The sequence below is a fragment of the Panthera tigris genome, chromosome C2, assembly GCF_018350195.1.
Source record: "Panthera tigris isolate Pti1 chromosome C2, P.tigris_Pti1_mat1.1, whole genome shotgun sequence".
Lineage (NCBI taxonomy): Eukaryota > Metazoa > Chordata > Mammalia > Carnivora > Felidae > Panthera > Panthera tigris.
Genome location: NC_056668.1, coordinates 59,337,206 through 59,353,959, shown reverse-complemented (window position 1 = coordinate 59,353,959; position 16,754 = coordinate 59,337,206). Strand labels below are relative to the sequence as shown.

General features: G+C 39.9%; 1 protein-coding gene across 3 annotated transcripts in view; it reads right to left on the bottom strand.

Moving 5' to 3' along the window:
* The window catches only part of SIDT1 (SID1 transmembrane family member 1), a 109,452-nt gene extending 103,129 nt beyond the window's left edge, over positions 1–6,323 (bottom strand). For 2 of the 3 annotated variants that reach the window (XR_006207812.1, XM_042957158.1), the window contains exons 1-2: positions 6,184–6,323; positions 5,326–5,898 (exon numbers count right to left, since the gene is read on the bottom strand). Coding sequence is in view for 2 of the 3 variants with exons in the window: in XM_042957158.1 (XP_042813092.1) it covers positions 5,326–5,535 (210 nt within the window). In the remaining variant the exon portion in view is untranslated. Of the gene's footprint in view, positions 1–5,325; positions 5,916–6,183 lie in introns of those variants that run through there. The other variant, XM_042957159.1, reaches the window with a different exon arrangement.
* Between the last annotated feature and the right edge of the window lie 10,431 nt (positions 6,324–16,754).

Sequence of the window (16,754 nt, the reverse complement as noted above, 5' to 3'; positions counted from 1 at the left end):
TCTCCCTCTTAAAAATAAAATATTTAAAATATATCTATATTATCACCTCGTTCCTAATGAATTCATGAAACTAGGCAATAATGACCAAAGGTGGCTATCATCACAAAAAGAGACAACCAGACACTATGTGCCTCCTGGTAAAATATACCACCACTTTCAATGTAGTATTGTCAAAACAGAAATCTGATCTATGTTTCCATACCTGAAAGGCCTTTCCCCTTTCTTTCTGCCTATCCAAGTTCTGCTTATCCATTATGACCTTTCCAAGCTTCATTTCCTCCAACAAAGCTATCTGTGGGATGAATGACTTCTCTAAGCTTCTTGTAGTACTCGGAACAGTGCCGTCCAAAGAAAACATAATATGACCCACATACGTGTTTTTAAATTTTCTAGTGGCTACTTTAGAAAGTACAAAGAGGGGTGCCTGAGTGGCACAGCTGGTTAAACATCTGACTCTTGATTTTGGCTCAGGTCATCATCTCACGGTTTGTGGGATTGAACCCTATTGTCGGGTTCTGCCCTGACTAGTGCAGAGCCTGCTTGGGATTCTCTCTCTCCCTCTCTCTCTGCCCATCCCCCACTTGCTCACATGTGCTCTCTCTCTCTCTCTCAAAATACTTAAAAAAAATAGTACAAAGAAACAAGCAAAGTTAGTTTTATTACTATATTGATTTAACTTAATATATCTAAAATATTATCATTTAAACATATAATCAATAAAAAATATTAATTACACATTTCACGTCCTTTTATACTGTCTGAAATCTGGTGTGTAATCTATACTTACAGTACATCTCATTTTGTGACTGGCCACATTTCAAGTGCTCAATAGCCACATGTAGATAATGGCTACCATATTGGACATCACACACTTACAGAATCCATTATATAATTTAGCACATGACTGTCAGGTCTAGGCAGGAAGAAGATGGGTTCTTTATAAAATCAGACCTGTAACTGAAGTAATGTCAGCCCCTAAACATCCTTATAATATGTTGATGCTGCGTTTTCAGACACACAGAGGAAATTGTGGGAGGTGACTGCTATGGACTGAATGTGTCCCACTCTGCCACCAAATTCATGTTGAAGCCTAATCCCCCACGTGACAGTATTTGGAGGGGAATTAGATCATGAAGTTGGAGCCCTCATGATGAGATTAGTGCCCTTAAAAATGACAGGAGAGAGCTTGTTTCTCTCCCTGATCTCTGGGCCATGAGAAGACACAGCTGTGAGGCACTGTCTACAAGCTAGGACGCCAGCTGTCACCAGGCACCAAATCTGCTGACACTGTGATCTGGGACTATCTAGCCTCCAGAATTGTGAGAAATGAGGTCTGTTTTTTAAGCCACCCAGTCTATGGTATTCTGTTCAGCCAGATAATGTGCTAATGAGATGATTTCCTCCTCACAAACAAGCAGGTCAGTAAGAGGAAGTATGAAGTATGAAGCCAACAGAGGGGCCTTCTCTGCCTCAGTATGTAAGGAACACAGGAAGAGTACATCTCAGACTGGGGGAGCTGAGGCTATCACATCCAAGGTTTTAACTCTTTTATGTAACCAGTAACGTGTGGTTAGAAGTTACTATTGGAACATCCTGATATGTATTTCATCGTTCATGAGAATTGGATAGGCTTTTGGAATCTGGTTCCAAGAGGCAGTATAACTGGTTCTAGATCTGCAACTACTGGTTGATATGAATAAAGCCAAGGATTGTTCCTTGGGCATAGAAAAGCATATGTCATTAAAAGATACATGTCTCCATGTCTCCATTGAATAAACAAAAGAAGTATTTCCAGGGAAACATTTCAATTTTAAAAATCTATGGTGACCAATGTATTCTGTTACTGAAAGCCTCCAAGAAGACATCTTGCTGCATGGTAGTTTGATTTTTATTTAAAAGCTCCTTATCAGCATCTAGCCCAAGTTTAAACATTTGATTATTGCCACCACCTGTCTCTACAAGAGTATTCTCATTTCTCAATAAACCTGCTTTTGTGCCCTCTGTCCCAGTCAAACATATGCCTGGTGACTTTCTCAACAAGGTGATTTCCTTCTAGTTTAGTTCCAGCCCTGTAGTTCTAGAACACTCTGTTTGCCAAAGTAAAACCCTACTCCCCTGGAAAGGAGTCTCCAGATACTTGCCCTCCAGGGAAATGAAATGACTCATGACCTTGCCTAACCTGTAACTTGATCTTTATTTTCATTTTTCTTCTTTAAAGCAGTCACTCCATTCTTTCAGTTTTTTTTTTTTTTTTTTTTTTTTTAATGGCAGCTTCATATTTACATTACTCTGCCTAGAAGGTCTGTGAGACCTTTCCTGATGCTGACCTCAGCTAATTAGCATGACAAATGCTTGGCTAAATAGTTCCTTGGGACAGTGTTTGGTAAGGGAGATGCAGTGGCTGACAGGAAAGATTAGGGCCAAAGGCTCCCAAAGCAGCTTCCTCTCCTCCCCAAAGCCTAAACTGAGAATAGCTTTTCTCCTCCAAACTGAAGAAAAAAATAAAGGCAAACAGAACAATGGCTTGATGAGAAAAGGAAAAAAGATTAAAACTCACAAAATTATACTTTATTATGTCTTTTTCTAAACCAAATTCTTTGTGGCACTGAAGAACAATTGGTGAGAAATGACCCCTACAGGGAAGGAATCCCTGACCAACACTTTGTCAGATTAAAGGAAAAAGGTCCTGGCCAAGCTTTTGCTCTTGGGTTCATAGATCTTCACTTAGCAGACCCCTTCAGTAATGATGGCAAAACTGCTTCTCATGAATAACAAGAATTTAGAGTGGGAGGCTAGCATTTGGGGTAGGGAAGTAGCCAATAAGATGGTGATAAGGCAGGGCCTAAATAGTAGTGCCACCATCTTGAAATTTTCCTTGGTGGGGAACAGTCGGTAAACATTATGACAGTATTGCCTAGATTTCTGCTTTCATCTATCACTTATCCTGTGCTGTTCTGTAATTCCATTATGCTATTCCAAACCTTCAATGAAATCCTGCTATCTCCAAAAGCATTGTGTTCATGTTATCGTAAGGTGGGATTGCAGGTATAAACACTTGAGTTATCTACCAGTCCCATGGTTCCCAAATGTATTTCTCAGACTAGTGAACTTTTAGGGACTGCTGGGGTTGTCAACTTTTTATTGTATTATGCAAAGATATTTTACAAACTAATTTTTCATAAAACAAAAGGTATTTATTTAATAAAGGTACCATTGTTTCATAAAATAAAAGGTATTTAAAAAATTTTTTTTAAATGTTTATTTTTGAGAGAGAGAGAGAGAGAGTGTGAACAAGAGAGGAGCAGAGAGAGAGAGAGACAGAATCCAGAGCAGACTCCAGGCTCTAGCTGTCAGCACAGAGCCCGACATGGGGCTTGAACCCACAAACCATGAGATCATGACCTGAGCTGAAGTCAGATGCTTAACCAACTGAGCCACCCAGGTGCCCCAATAAAAGGTATTTAAACATGTAGAGAGGCACCATGGAAAGGGCCTAATTTCATAACAACTGTTAAAAATGTTTTTATTTGGAATGGTCTCATACTCTGAACCAATTAAAAAGTACATATTCTATTTTATTTAGTTTTATTCCAGGTTCCTCAAATCTTTCTTTACTTATTTATTCACTTTTCAAAGACATTAGTAAACCTCTCATGTGCCAAGCACTGTGCTAGGTACTGGAATATGGAGATGAACGTGACTCTGCTCTGTCCTCAATCTCTCACACTGTTCTAGGAAAGTCAAGCAAGCAGTGCACCTGTGCTGTGGTAGAGAAACTCACGAAATATTAAAGGCGAAAGGCCAAGCAACAGTTAAAAAAGTCAATCTATTTCTTTTATTTTAATGTTTATTTATTTATTTATTGAGAGAGAGAGGGAGGGAGAATTGATTGAGGGAGGGGCGGAGAGAGAGAGAGAGAGAGAGAGAGAGAGAGAATCCTAAGCAGGCTCCTTGCTGTCAGTGCAGAGCCTGACATGGGGCTTGGTCCCACGAACAGTGAGATCATGACCTGAGCTGAAATCAAGAGTCGGACGCTTAACCAACTGAGCTGAGCGACCCCCCAGGCGACCCCCCAACACGGTCAATCCATTTCTAAGCAGAAGTGCAAGGAACTACTAAAGCCTGATGTCAGAACTTTGCACATACCATTTGAGTTTCCTTACTGATGATTTAGGGGGAAACTGACAGGATACCCCAGAGATCACGGAATTTTTTTCTGATCAAATTATAGGGCTAGTAACACAACTCATGTGCATGTCAGCTGGCCCATACTGCACACCGGACAGGAAGAGATGAGTTGTATGGAACTGGGGCGATAAAAGCTGCCCCTCCTTCTTGTTCACAATAGAATGGCTCTGCAGAGTCACCCTGCTCACTTCAGGACATACAACCTGAAGGTCAGCAGAGGACAAGCCAGGGTCAGGGCTCTGCTGCCATGGTGACAGCACCTTAGGATTTGGTGCCAGCCTGGGGCAGGTACACTGGGGAGTTTTTTTTTTTTTTTTTTTTTTTCTATGCCCTAGAGGGTACCATATTAGAAGGAAAGACCTAACTGTGCATTTTGTTTTTACATTATATAATCAGAATATATGTGTCAAAGGGATAGTTGCTGTGACAGTCATTTCCTCCCCTTGTGTCACCTCCGTTCCTGTCAGAAATAGGTCTAGAACTTTCAGACAATTACCCACCCTTATTTCACATCAAAACCTCCATAGATCAGCTGCTGGCTGCAGTTCAGACATCTCTGGCCAGGTCTTGTGGCTTTCTCTGAAGTACATACGTGTGACAGTAGTACAAAAACACAGGAAATGACTATTGAACACACAGAGGCTCGGCAGGCAGCTTGCGTCCATTCTCACACATTCCTATTTTAGATTCTGAGCAGCTCTCCCTCCCCATGCGCTATGAAATAGAAGGGTCTGGCCGAATCATCCAAATGAAATGAGGTTCCTTCTCCGCAGGGGATTAGAAACAGCGGTGCGGACCTTTCCCTCCGCAACCCTAGAAACCTTGAGTTTCCTAGAGAAAGGCCCACCAGGGGGCAGGAGCCACGGAAGGTGCAGGGAACCTGCGCCTCTACAAAGCCCGAAATGCCAGGGGACCAGGCCAGGGAAGGTGCGAGATGAACCGGAGTTGTCCCGGAGGCCGGTTGCGGGGGATGCGGCAGCTCTGGCAGGGCAGTGATTGCTTTGAAGAGAAAAGGGAGCGAGGGTCCTGTGGTCCCCAAGGGCTCCCGAGGTCAATTCCCGGGGGACCCAAAGCAGCGACGGGGCTCTGAGATCTGGCAAGTTCCTGGGAGTCGAGCGAGGAGAGCGAGTGTCTTACCTGGCCAGGCTGGCTGGTGTAGTTGAAGGAGTAGATGTTCTCGGTGCTGAGGCTCACCACCCCGCTGTAGACGCGATCGAAATCGGCGCCCCTGGCGGGGTCGCGGGGGTCTCCGCGCGCCAGGGGTTGCGCGGGGCGCGGGGATGCCGCCGCCCGCAGGAGCCAGGGCAGCAGCGCACAGAGCAGCGCCAGCCGCGGGCAGCCCCGCATGGTGGGCGCCGCGCCCCTGCCGCGAAGCAGAGCCTCCCTGGCGAGGGGGCGAGCGCAGAGCTGGTCCTTTCAAAGCCCCCTGCGGGCCCCGGCGCTACAGCGCAGCTCGGGCGATGCCAGGCAAGCCCCACCGGCGAGTGCTGGCAACGCGCGCGCGGGCGAAGGGTCGATCAAATATTGATGCAGCCGCCTGGGGTCTCCGCGGGAGGTCGCGGGCCGAGAGTAGTGGAGGCGGGGGGTAGGGGGGTCTCGGGCTGCTGCTGTGCTCTCCGGCTTCTACATCGTTTTCCTTCCCCCTTTCTCATTTCTGAGAATCCCCCACTTACCCAGCTAGAATTTCAACAGATCTCTTCCCTACTCAACCTAAAAAAAAAAAAAAAAAAAAAAAAAGGCATAAGATACATTAGAAATGTTCACTAGTCTTAAAGAGTCAACCTGACCAGCCACCGAACAGGAAATAACAGTCTGTCTCAAGTAAATGTGTACCCTGGCTGCAAGAGAAGAAATAGAAAGCAACAGAGCCTGTCCCCAAAGAGGGTGCACGAGTTCGCTTTTCCTGTCTGCTACCTGCAGAGAACTCCTGCCCATCTGAATGATGGCTATTAATGCTCAGTTCTTCCTTCTCTAACAGCAACCCTTCCCAGACACCTGTTTTATTTCCTTATCATCTTCTCTTCTCCAGGAGTGCCTCACATCATCGCTTTCTCTCTCCCTCGCTGTATGTATTAAATATGTACAGTCATAAAAGCAATGAATAGACAGGGTAAAGGAGACAATTTCGAACACCGCCTGAAGTCTGTTCCCGGAAGTTGTCAAGGACGACTCAGAGCAGCAAGGTTTATGCAGTGGGCATTTCTTTCCGCCCCAAGTTCTTGCCTACTTTACCTCTGCAATGATTTCTTAAATTCTGGAAGAATCCCTGGGATTCGGGATTGTTTTTCAAAAGAGAGAAACCACAGTCCATCATTAAAAGGAAATACCCTTCTGGCAAAATTTAGGGGATTCAATTTGAACACTTGAAGAGGCAGATGAAGGGTGAGGTGGGCAGAGGATCCCAGGGAAGTCTTTGTGGAATGTCGAACAATCACACTTCAGGTGTAGAAGAGGACTTACTGTTTTATTTTAGCTTCAAGTTATTTGTAAACTAGAAAATAAGATAATTGCATTGAACCTGAAGGAACATTTAAAGAGAAGCCACGAAGAAGAGATGATGTTCAAAGAGTTAAGTTACAGATTGAAATCCTAGCATTTACTGTTCAAAGGAAGGTTTTTTTTTTAATTTAAAACTTCATTGAATTCCTGTAACTTACTAAAATACCAAAAATTAGTTCCAAACATTTGGTATAATGTTTTATAACTGTGCAATCAGAAACCAATACTGATGGAAGATTGAGTTAGAGACTCCTTATTAGGATAATTTTCACTTAAAAAAATAAAGTTTAAAGTGCAGCTCATTGTTTTGAGAAATATAATAATTTCATCCAGAATTTGAATGATATTAAACCACTGTATTTCAAATGTCTATGCCTCTTTTTAGGATTTAGCAAAATTTCATAAACTTGAAGTTTCTAAAGTTCTTCCAGTTTAACTGGACTGGCCAGTTGAGGCACCCTCTAAGGGATAGGGTCATGGAGTTCTGCTCAATACCACAAGAGGTAAGGAACTCCTTATCCTTCTTTTGGGGGCAAGTGGCTACTTATTAGAATGATATTTCACATTCTAAATTGGAATCTGCCTCTCTTCCACTCACTGGCATGAATTCTGCCCTCTGGAGCCATAGGAATAAACCTAATCCTTCTTCCACATGACAGCCTTGTAGGTATTTGGAGGAGCTATGACCCTAACTGTAAGTAATGAAATTAGAAGCGATGAGAACAGATCCTTTATCTTAGCAAAGAACCCAAAATATTTACTTTAAAGCCATTATAGATGATATATATATACTAATTTGAATTATATATTACAAATCACTCTATACTGTGATCTAATCGTCATTCCACAGAATGACCTTAGGTAATTAACCTCCCAGGATCACAAGGGTGCTGTAAGGATAAGGCGGGTGGGAAGAAGAACGTATTTGACATTGTATTAGAAAGTTTAAAATGTCATATGGCCAAATATTGTTATTGTATGACTCCTAGTTCAACAGCTAAAAAGTTAAATATGGTCCATCAGCCAGGCTTGTAAAATATCTAACAATCCCAAGCTTGCACTGTGAGAGGCTAAATACACAAACAGATCATGACCAGACCATATATGAAAATAGACCTCTGACCCCAACCTCTACAGCAACTGGTCCTGGAAGACAAAACACAGTCTCTGTAGCAAATGGCCCAGAACAATCAGGACTTGGTCAGTGACTGCCAGCTTCCCCAGTTTTTGCCTCTGCTTCCAGCTCAGGATCAACTAGAGGAAGCTAAATATGCTCTACAAACCATAAAATGGCCCACTTCTAGTTAGCCTGCTCGCAGCTTCTCTGTGCTACCGAGGTCCAATCAGAGTATTTCTGAAACCTTCCCTTTTTTTTTCATTATAAAGCTTTCCCAGTCCCCTGCCTGCCTTTGAGTCTTGGTTAAACACAAGTGATGGTGGCTTGCTACAGCAAGCTCTGAATAAATAACCTCTGTTTTCATTTGAGTGGTTTTTGTTTATGTCCCTAGTTTTCCTTGAAGGTTCCGATGAGACGTTGTCTGCACTGCCTGTCACCGTGGACTCCATCCTTTAACCAGATGTGATACACACCAAGGCCCCTGCGCCTTACCCCTCGCAGTGTTGAGTGTGTGTTGACATGGTAAGTGAGCTTTTTGTCTGAGCTCCCCTTTCCTCGCTTTTGAGTTCTGTGGCTACCTAGTCTCAGTTGGATACATGGGTTTTGTTATTGGTTCCCATTTGTTTGGCATCTTTGGTGGAGTCAGGCTGTTCTTTTTCATCCCTTTTTACTCTCTCTTCTGCTTCTGTTTTGTGCTATGTTGTCTAAAAGTATTGTTTGTCACAACATAGAACACTGGGCCAGCATTCTTTTGGACAAACTTTGCTTTGGATCGCCTATCCTTTGTTTCATTTGTTTTGTCCTTAGAGTTTGGTTTTGATCCACAGAGAGCATTCTGTTTTTCCACCTGCCTTCAGGTGTAGGTCATTGGGTCTACATTTGGAGGCAGCTACCTTCAAGTCGTGATCTCAAGACTCAAAGTGCACAAGCATCGTTTTCAGTTGCCAGCTCTTACAGGCTCAGCTAAGTCTAATTTTTCTCTTCCTTTTGGAGAAGTTCCTTATAAGTGTCTGCTCACTACAGTTCTAATTATTATTTTTTAATTAATTAACTTATTTTGAGAGAGACAGAGATAGTACAAGTGGGGGAGGGCCAGAGAGAGAGAGAGAGAGAGAGAGAGAGAGAGAAAATCCCAAGCAGACTCCATGCTGTCAGCACAGAGCCCAATGCAAGGCTCGAACCCATGAAGCCATGAGATCATGACCTGAGCTGAAACCAAGAGTTGGACGCTTACCTGACTGAATCACCCAGGCCCCCCTACAGTTCTAATTCTTACACCTATGTTTCAAGTGACATAACTTCACCAAGGATGACCTGGGCCTTCAATGGCCACTCTGTGGGACACTAGACTTGAACAAAATCATTTGACAGGTGTCTTAAAAAAGAAAAGGAACGAAGTTTTCTCAGATCCAATGGGGCCTACTTTTTGACTGGTTTGCAGAGGCCTTCAAATGAAATTTTGTGTTCAAAAATTGTTTCACTAAAATATTCTTTGGTCAAAGCTAGTGAAAAACTTGGCAAACTTAAACAATAATCTAGATTCATTTCCATAGTAAGCCTTCCCCCTCCTGGTCTTCCAGTTGCCTTCCTGTGGCCCCCTTCCCTCTAATATTCCTCCTTCTGCACCTCCTCCTTCCTCTTTCCCTTGTCCAGACCTCCTATCTTTTCCCAACAATTCTCTAAAACCTCCAAATGCTAATTGCCTCCAATGGTCTATCCCTCCCATAAGCCAGGTATGCAGATGACTATAGAATTTAAACCTCAGACCCAAGATGAATTAAGAAAGATTTTCCTAATCCCAAACAAGACTAGCAAAGATTCATAGAAGAATCTGTAATTCTTTGGGTGCACATAACCCAGAGTTGCCTGACCTATATCAATTTGTATGCATGTTGATCAGAACCTCCAGTGCTAAATCCTGGATAACACAAGCTGATTGGACCAATCTGGAGAGGGACCTACAGGATTCCTCTCTCCACAAAAAGCCTTAGGGTCAGGAAATGGGCTTGAAAAATAAGTCAAAGTCTTCTTAAAGCCATACCTGAAACATTTTTAATAAAAGTTGATTACATCATAATTCAATGGTGTAAACACAAGGATGAAACTACAGGAGATTTCAGGATAAATAAAAATGGCTTTCGCCGGCACTAATCTTGCTGTATTAAATCCTGTCATCTTTGCTTAACCTCTTCTTTGGAGAAAATATAGAATACGAGTGTAAGTATTTCAGATAACTCACAGATTTGTCCCTATCTCCCAGCCCTTAACTATAACTCTTGGGTCCTTGATCAAAAAACATCGTCTCCTGCTCTGTGATACCATATCTACAAATTTATTAGCGAGAGATATACTTCACAAATAGAACTGTAATATTAAAAACGGACACCAGAGGGACTATTTCTTGAGGTTTCAGAGGACTTGTCAATTCCTCATCAACTTGTGTCTGTTCTATATAATCCTTTCCTTCTCCACTATACTTAATGTATACTCCAGATACAGATCTTGAGATTGTACTTGACACTCTATGGGCTAATGTTCCCATGGACATAGGAAAAATAATTGGAACAGAATCTATTAAAGTTCAGATAGATATTACCAAACTGTTACCCACACATCACCAAGGGTAGAAACCTAAGCCAAAGAGTCTACGTTTTTAGTTGAGGGCCTTATATTGAGAGTCCTTTCATAACGTGCACTAATCCTTGTAACATTTCTGTTATGCCAGAAATGGAAAGAATATATTGATTTATTCAAGATCTCAGGATATCAATACAATTGTTATCTTTACTTCCCCATTGGTACCTAACCCAAATATCATCCTGTCATCAGTTCCTCCCCAAGCCACCTCCCTCAACGTAGTGGATCATTGCTGTGCCTTTTCGGGGTGTATCCCTACACTGAACAGTCAGTATTTTTTTTTGCCTTCATCTGAGAGGACATGGATATACGTGGATAGCTAGGCCCTAAGAGTTTTTTGAAAGCCCCCTCCTATTTTCTTAGGTCCTTAATCAAGAACGCAAAGATACGAGTTTCTCTTGTGGTTTATTTCTGATATAATATATAGATGATTTCCTACTTTGTTCAGAGAAGTCTATAGCTCTCAGTCTTAGCAGAAAAAAGGCATAATGTCGCAAAAAAGATAAATTACAATTCTGTGAAAACATAGTAGTATATTTAGGGTAAGGAGGGAAAAACATTCTCTCATGACAGGGTAAAGACAATCCACGACTATCATGGACCTTTCACAAAACTACAACTGAGATGACATCTGGGTCTCACTGGATATTTCAGACAAGGGGTGCAATTTTTTTCTGAGACTGTGGCACCTCTTTATGAAATGGCTAAGTCTTCAGTAAGATCCACTGTCTTCTGGGGTCCCAGGTTTTACACAAGCTTTCTTTAACCTGAAGAAGGCTCTTTGACAGTCTGCTTCTCTTGACATCCATAACAAAAGAAACCCTTTTGCTTATTTGTGCATGAGTGTTCTGGGGCTTAAAGCCTTGGAGTTTTAATTCAACTTCATGGAAACCATCAAAAACCCATCACTTGCTGTAGCCTCACCCTCACCCCATTGCAAAGGCTGATACCCTTTGTGTTAGGGCAATACTGCCACTGCAAAACTTGTCGATGCTTCTGGGGAATTAGCTCCAGGTTTCCTGTTAGACTTTATGGTTCCTCATGCAGTACAGACTTTACTGCTGACTGAAAACACACAACACCTTTCAGTGAGTTGATTAACCTCTTATGAATTTCTGTTGACCCTCTCCCCCTTACATTACTATTGCTGCAACACCCTAAATCCTACCACTCTTCTGCTCTGAAGAAGAGGAACCCCATAACTGTGTTACTTCAGTGATGGGACTTTTCTGTACTTTGCTTGGCTTTATTAGAGGCTTACATTGAGAATCTTGACCTAATATTTGTTCATGGGTCATACTTCAAAATTGAAACTGAAGTTATCAAGCTATCTCTAATGCTGTCACTAACCTAAACTGTCCTTTATAGGATAGTCCTCTATCTGAGGTAAAGTTAGTCCATATGGCAGAATTGATAACACTTAGAACTTGTTAACCAGCCAAAGACAAGAGAGTAAACATGCATGCAGATAGCAGGTATGCTTGTGGAGTAGTACATGATGCTTTTAGAAACAAAAAGTTTTCCTCACCTCTGCTTTCCTCACCACCCCACCGAAAGTGGACAACAAGCTCAGGAATTTTTAGATGCATTTCTACTTCCTAGTGAGACAGCTATTGTAAAGATTGAGGCCCATGGTAACAGAGATAATATGGAAGTTAAAGGACATGCTTTGGCAGATCATTTTGCCAAGAAGCCAACAAGCTGTCTTAACCAAGTTTATGATACTAACTAAGCCCCCAAAGGATAAATCTCTGGATTGAGTCAAAGAGGCTATCATCAAATACTCACATTTAGCCTCTGATTTGGAAACAGAAGAATGGAAAAATGCAGCATACCCTTCACTAAGATAATCCTCAACATGCTCAAGAAGGCCATTTGGTGGCACCAGAAGATTTCATGGATATTAGCTGAATTTCTCCATGAAGCTACTCATCAGGGTAAAGACAAATTGCTTACTATTTCAAACCAACACTGGTGGGAAACTTTAAAAAGACAGTGGAGATTATTTGTGGGTTATGTGTTACTTGTGAACAGCATATCCTGGAAAAACTGTAAAGATGAGGCATGGTAGGAACCAAAGCCCCAAGGATCCTTTGAATACCTTCGGATGAATTTTATCCAGCAATCACTTTCCACAGGATTTGTTTATTTTTAGTATGGGTTGAAGCATTTTCTTGCTGAAAATCTTGGCTGAAATTTTTTTCAGTCTCTGAAAAGCTACTTGATTTTGTTTCCGACCTGGGACATACCAATTTTTATATTAAATGACCAAGACATGGTTTATATGAATCCTTTTAAAAGAACTTTGTAAGGCATTACCCCTTCTCAAAAACTGTGCTGTCCTTACCACCTACAAACTTCTGTAAAAATCCAAAGAAACATGGTGTCCTTTAATTAAAATTAGCAAAACTGTCAGAAATACTCGAGCTTCCTTGGGTAAAAGTACTCCCACTAGCCCATATGGCCATCTGATCCATTTCCTCAGGGACACATTGGTTATGTCCTTATGAACTATTAACAGGAAGGCCCATACATTTAGAAATTATATGCCTGATATTAGACTCTTCTCTGCTGCACGGATATGTGGCAAAATATTGTACTATACCCAGTCCTATCATGAACAGCTTAAGCCCAGCTTCCCACAACACTTCTAAAATAGGCTCCTTATGGCCATTACCCAGAAATTTCATGTTGGAAGAGACATTGGATAAAAAAAATGCTCTTAAACCTCACTGAAAGGTATCTTATCAGATATTATTACAAATCTTGCCAATATGAAGAAGAATCAATGTCATTAAAAGATATAAGCAGTTGTGGGAACAAAGTCAACTGATATGAGAACAAACAGACTATTTATTCAGAACTTAATATAGGGAGGATTTCGGCCACTATCACTTGCATTTGTCAGAGACTCAAAGACAGGAGGGGAGTGGAAAAGGTTTATAGTGAAATAAACTATAAAGGGAAGGGAAGACTTCAAAAACACTGATTCGAAGTTGGAATGGGGAAGCTGGAGGTAGACTAAGTAGAAGCAGGATATCTTATGGTTTGGGGAACACATTTGGCTCACATTTGGACCACCCAGAGAAAGCTATATAAACAGCTTTCTTAGTATAACTGACATATTTCTTAGTATAACTTCACATATTTAAAGCACACATATCACCTGTGTTATATACATACATATCCATGAAACCATTATCTATATATTCATTACTCTATAAAGTTTCCTTCCTCCTTTATATCTCTCTCCTGCTTCCTTCCTTGTTTCCTTTCTATTCCCAAGTGACAGCTGGTCTGTTTTCTGTCACTATATTAGTTTTCATTTTCTAGAGTTTTATATGAATGGATCAACACAGTATGTACTTTTTTTTAGTTTGGCTTCTTTCGCTCAGCATAATTATTTTGTTAGAAGAGTTTTGTTAAAAATTTTCTAAGAATTTTTACATCTATATTCATGAGAGATATTGGTGTGTAGTTTTTCTTTTTTTGCTTGTTTGTTTTGTTTTGTTTTTTTTTTGCTTTTGTTTGTTTCTTTTTTTTTTTTTTTCTTTTTTGTAATGGTCTGGTTTAGGTATCAGGGTAATGGTGGCCTCAGAGTGTGAGTTGGGAAGTATTCCCTCCTTTTCCATTTTTTTTGAGATAGTTTGTTTAGAATTGGTGATATTTCCCCCCCAAATGTTTGTAGAATTCATCAGTAAAGCCATCTGGGCCTGTAGTTTTCTATGTGGGAAGGTTTTTTTGTAACTGGAATTTAAATTTCTTTAATAGATACAGAGCTATTCATTCAGGTTATGCATTTTTTTTTTTTTTTTGAGAAAGCTTTGGTAATTTATGTCTTTCAGGAAAGTGGTTCATTTTATCTATATTATCAAATGTATTACCATACAGTTGTTCAAAATACATTCTTTGCATCTATAGAATATTTCACCTTTCTCATTCTGATATTGGTAGTTTATAGGTAATTTTCCTGATCAATTTGTTTAGAGGTTTAGCTATTTAATTAATCTTCTCAAAGATTCAACTGTCAGTGTCATTAGTTTTATTATTTTTGGCCTATTTTATTGATTCAGTTTTAATATTTATTATTTTCTTTCTTCTTACTTTGGATTTAATTTGTTTTATTTATCTAATTTCTGAAGGCAAAAGCTGAGATCACTGATTTGAGATCTTTTCTAATATGGGTGTTTAGTGCTATATGTTTCTTTTGAAGTACTATTTGAGTTACATTTCACGAATTTTGTAATGCTGTATTTCATTTTCATTTAATTCAAAATACATTGTTTTGATTTCTTGTTGACTAATGGCTTTTTAATAAGTATATTATTTTTCCCCAAATTTTGAGGGATTTGACAAGAATCATTATATTACTGATTTCTAATTTAATTACATTATAGCCAGAGAATATTCCTGGTATGACTTGAATATTTTTGAATTTATTGAAATTTGTTTTATGGTCCAGATTATTGTCCATCATGCTAAAATTTCTGTATATACATGAACGGAATGTTGTTCTGGTTGTTATTCTTCTGGTTGTTAGAGTAGTGTTCTATAAATATCAATCAGGTCAAAATGATTGATAGTGTTGTAAAGCCTATTATAACTTTGCTGGTTTTCTGCCTACTTGTATTATAAATTATTCAGTGAAGGGCATTGAAACTTCTTAAAAAAGTTTTTTTTTTAATGTTTATTTTTGAGAGAGAGAGAGAGCGCATGCGTGCGAGCATGGGTGGGGAATGGGCAGAGAGAGAGGGAGAAAGAATCCGAAGGAGACTCCACATTGTCAGCATGCAAAGCCCCATATGCGGCTTGAACGCAAGAACTGTGAGACCATGATCTGAGCTGAAGTCAAATGCCAAACCCACTAAGCCACCCAGGCACCACAGGGCATTGAAATTTTTTACTATAATTATGAATATTTTATTTTACAATGCAGTTCCATCAGTTTTGCTGCATTTATTTTGAAGCTCTCTTATTAAGTGAATAAATGTTTAGGATTTTTATATATAGGATATATATATTGGATTTTTACATATTTTTGATTGAATGTCCTTTTTGCCATTGTGAAATCATCTTTAAAAATTTTTTTTAATGTTTATTTATTTTTGGGAGAGAGAGAGAGAGAGAGAGAGTGGGGGAGGGGCAGAGAGGGGGGAGACACAGAATCTGAAACAGGCTCCAGGCTCTGAGCTGTCTGCACAGAGCCCAATGCAGGGTTCAAACTCACAGGCCGCGAGATCATGACCTGAGCAGAAGTCAGCCACCTAACTGACTGAGCCACCCAGGCACCCCTGAAATCATCTTTTTTAATCCCTGGTAATATTCTTTGCTCTGCAAACTAGTTCATCTAATACTGATAAAGCCATTCCAACTTTCAATTAACTAATGTTAGCATGATATATCTTTTTCCATCTTTGTGCTTTAAACTTCCATTTTTATATTTAGTGTATGTTTCTTCTAATAGGCATCAATTAAAAAAAATACAATCTGACCATCTCTGCCTTTTAATAGTGGTATTTAGACTATTTGCAATATTTATTTATTTTTAAAGTTTATTTATTTATTTTGAGAGAGACAGAGACAGCATGAGTGGGGGAGGAACAGAGAGAGAGGGACAGAGGGAGAGAATCCCAAGCAGGCTCCACAATGTTGGCACAGTGGGGCTTGAACTCATGGAAACTGTGTGCTCATGACCTGAACTGAAATCAAGAGTCGGACATTTAATCAACTGAGCCACCCAGGCAACCCTAGACCATTTACATTTAATATAATAATTGATATGAATCTATCATCTTGATATTTATTTCCTATTTCTCTAGCCTGTTGTTTCCTTTTTTTGTGCTTTTTCTGCTTCTAGATTAATCAAATAAATTTTAGTATCTCTTTTGTAATGTCTTTTTTTATAAATATCTCTTTTATTATTTTAGTGATGGCTTTAGGTTTATGATGCACATCTTTAACTTATTACATCTACCTGCAAGTAATATTATATATGTCAGGAATAATTTAAGAACCTTACAATAATAGACTTCCACTGGTCTACTCTGGCCTTTATACAATTGTTCCTGTGCATTTTACTTTTACATATACCATAAACCTCATAATACATTTTTATTATATTTATTTAAGTAGTTAATTACTTTTAAAGAGATTAAAATTATAAGAAAAATAATTGTATATATTTATCCCTAAAGTTATTTCTAGTGCTCTTCATTATGTAGACTCAGATTTCTATCTGGTATTATTTTCCTTCTGCTTCAAGTATTTACTTTAACATTTCTCATAGTGAGGATCTCCTGGTGATAAATTGTAT